We start from the raw sequence: 3,108 nt of genomic DNA, 5'->3' as shown, positions 1-3,108 counted from the left end.
CTCGCACTTATTTCCTTTTTGGGCGTCCCAAGTTACTTGCACTCTTTCCATTTTTAGTAAAAAATTTCACCTACAGCCGTCATTTTTTACTTTCCTATACACTCATTCCTTAATCTCCGAGCCGAAAAGGAAATGAGCGAGTAGCCCGGGACGGAGGGAGTACAAAATTTGTGATTAAAAATAATATAAAATTTATTAACATACATAGAATCTTAAATAATTCAAAGTGCTAAGTTTTAAATAAAAACTCAATAGTTGCTATCAATTGTTTAATATCACAATGTCACGTCTTAATATTATCATTAGGCCATTTACAACATCATGAAAATTGTTTATAGTTCTCATATCTATTCCTTTGACTATTCGTGAATCATATTTTTTTACTTTATTAAATTTTTATTTCAATGTAGTATATATAACTCCCTCCGTCCCACAAGAATATGCACTCTTTCCTTTTTAGTCTGTCCCACAAAAATATGCACTTTCCAATTTTGAAAGTCTTTTCTCTCTAGTGAGGTGAGACTCATTTTCTACTAACAATACTTTATTTACTTTTTTTCTCTACCTCTCTCTTACTTTATCAATTTTACATCAAAACTCGTGCCGAACCCAAAGTGTATATTCTTTGGGGACGGAGGGAGTATATATTATGATTAACTTAAATTTTCAGTTTAATAAAATTATGAAATTCATTAAAATAAAATACTATTTATCTTAGTTTTATCTAAATAATTGAGAATGTAACCATATAAAAGTATTAACTAGCACTAGAAAGTAATATCATAATATTCAAATAAGGTATGGTATATATTAATAATAATAGTATAAGATCTATTAAACTTAATCCCATATAAATTAGAAGAAAGAAAAAACGATGAATAAATAGATTGAATTGTCCTTCATGGCCTTAAGGATACTTTGATCATGAAAATATTGGAAATAGTCAAAAAATAGTTGAATTGATATTAACTTATAATTAATATTTAATGGACCTCAAAAGATATTATAAAATGTTACGGACCAAATTTGCTTATTTGGGATAGTTGATGTACTCAAAAAGATGTTCCCTCTAAATTAAAATTAATCATCAAGCAAATTAACTCCTATCAATAAGAACCAACTTTGTATGTGAGCAAAAGAATCATGCAAGAGGCTTTCACATTCAAGAACTCCATAACCAAAGCTGTTAATAAGCTTAGCTTTTATCATTCCAATTAACAAGATACAAATAATTTGACAACCAAAAGAATTGCTATGATATTTCAATTCATGGCATAGCATAGCATAATATCATCACTCTTCATTTCTACAACAAACACAGAACAATTCAGCAAAATTAGTTCTGCCTATGAGCAATGTAATCTGCCAGGGAGAGCAGCGGAGCCGCCTTGCTCGGGTCGAAGCCATCCAGCTGCGCCTTCGCCTCCTCGTTGAGCTGCTCGGCAAACTCAATGGCCTTCTCCATCCCCAGCAGCTTCGGATAAGTAGTCTTGTCGACAGCCAAGTCCTTCCCGGCCGTCTTCCCCAACTCCTCCGACGACTTTGTCACATCCAAAATGTCATCCACAACTTGGAAAAGGAGACCGATTTTCCTAGCAAATGTTCTTAATTTCTCGACTTGTTCGCTGCTTCCACCTCCCATGATTGCCCCCAAAACTACCGATGCTTCTAATAATGCTGCAGTTTTGTGGATGTGAATGTATTCCAATGTGTCTAACCCTACATTTGCGTCGCCGGTGCAGTGGAGATCCACCACCTGCCCCGCTACCAGCCCCTCCGTCCCGATCGCCTTCGCCAGCTCTCCCACCGCCGCCAATATCCTCTGCGCCGCCACCCCAACCGTCGCCTTCGCCATGAATTCAAACGCGTATGCCAACAGAGCATCACCTGAAACAGAGGAATCAATCCAGATTTAATCACAATTGAATTAAGCATTACAAATTGGGGATATATACTGATTTTGGTAACAAATTGAGAGACAATTTCGAAAATTAACACGATTGATGCATCTAATTGGAGTTTCGATTGAATCGGAAATGAAGAATTTAGGGCGAAATCGGCACCTGCAAGCACGGCGACGTTCTCGCCGAAGACCTTGTGATTAGTAGGCTTGCCGCGGCGGAGGTCGTCATTGTCCATACAGGGGAGATCGTCGTGGATGAGCGACATCGTGTGGATCATCTCGACGGCGCAGGCGGCGGGGATCGCCGCGGCCTGAGCGCCACCGACGATGTCGCAGGCGGCGATGCAGAGCATGGGGCGGACGCGCTTGCCGCCGGCGAGGAGGGAGTAGCGCATCGCCTCGTGGATCATCGGCGGATTCCCGACGGCGACGGCGTCGTCGAGCGCCTTGTTGACGTGATTGGCCTTCTCGACGACGTAGGCGTTGAAATCGAAGGGCGCGTCGTCTCTGCGGGTGGAGACTCTGGCCTCCTCGCCAGTGAGGACGGCGGAGACGCCGAGGGAGGAGATAGGCCTGCGCGATTTGAGGAAAACGGGGTCGAATTTGGGGTGGTGGATGAATGCGAGGGGGGATTTGGAGGGGAATGGCTGCTTGAAGAATGAGAGATTCTGGGCCCACGCATCGACCAGATTCATAGACATCATAATGAATGAATTGTGTTTTTGTATTTTGTAGTTTGGTGTAGTTGAATAGAGAAGTTACAGTGAGTGTGTTAATGGAAAAGAAATGTAGAGAAAAGCGCGCACATATATAGTGTGAGAGTGAAAGAGAGAGGAGGGAAGGAGGAAGAGATAGGGTTTTGGATGAGGGCAGTCACCTACACAATGGATCATGTGATGAACCATTTTTTTCTTGTATTCTATTCGCCTAGCATTTTTTTTTCATTTTTATTCTCTTATAAAATTAGTAAAAAAAAATTGAATTTTCTATCTTCATTCACTTCCAATACATAAGTTTTTCTCATTTTTTTCACTATAAAATTTATATCGTACTATATCTATTTTAGAAGACGAAAGAAAATATATATTTCTAAATATTAACTACTCTATATAATAATAATAATAATAATAATAAACATCTTCCATTCAATAAAAATAGTAGCATGAGTTTCATTAAAAAAGCGGTTAGTGTACTTATTTTGTAAG

At 39.2% G+C, this 3,108-nt stretch overlaps 1 protein-coding gene across 1 annotated transcript; it reads right to left on the bottom strand.

Annotated features, from left to right (window-relative positions):
- Positions 1-1,174: 1,174 nt before the first annotated feature.
- LOC121755319 (geranylgeranyl pyrophosphate synthase, chloroplastic-like) lies at positions 1,175-2,760 on the bottom strand. The gene is made up of 2 exons (XM_042150633.1): positions 2,064-2,760; positions 1,175-1,887 (listed from the first exon to the last, which is right to left on the bottom strand). The coding sequence occupies exons 1-2, from the start codon at positions 2,605-2,607 to the stop codon at positions 1,337-1,339; spliced, it is 1,095 nt and encodes a 364-aa protein (XP_042006567.1). The 5' UTR covers positions 2,608-2,760; the 3' UTR covers positions 1,175-1,336.
- Positions 2,761-3,108: the final 348 nt, after the last annotated feature.

Source organism: Salvia splendens, chromosome 11 (assembly GCF_004379255.2).
Source record: "Salvia splendens isolate huo1 chromosome 11, SspV2, whole genome shotgun sequence".
Classification (NCBI taxonomy): domain Eukaryota; kingdom Viridiplantae; phylum Streptophyta; class Magnoliopsida; order Lamiales; family Lamiaceae; genus Salvia; species Salvia splendens.
The sequence above is the reverse complement of the archived record's forward strand: the minus strand, read 5'-3'. Positions and strand labels throughout refer to the sequence as shown.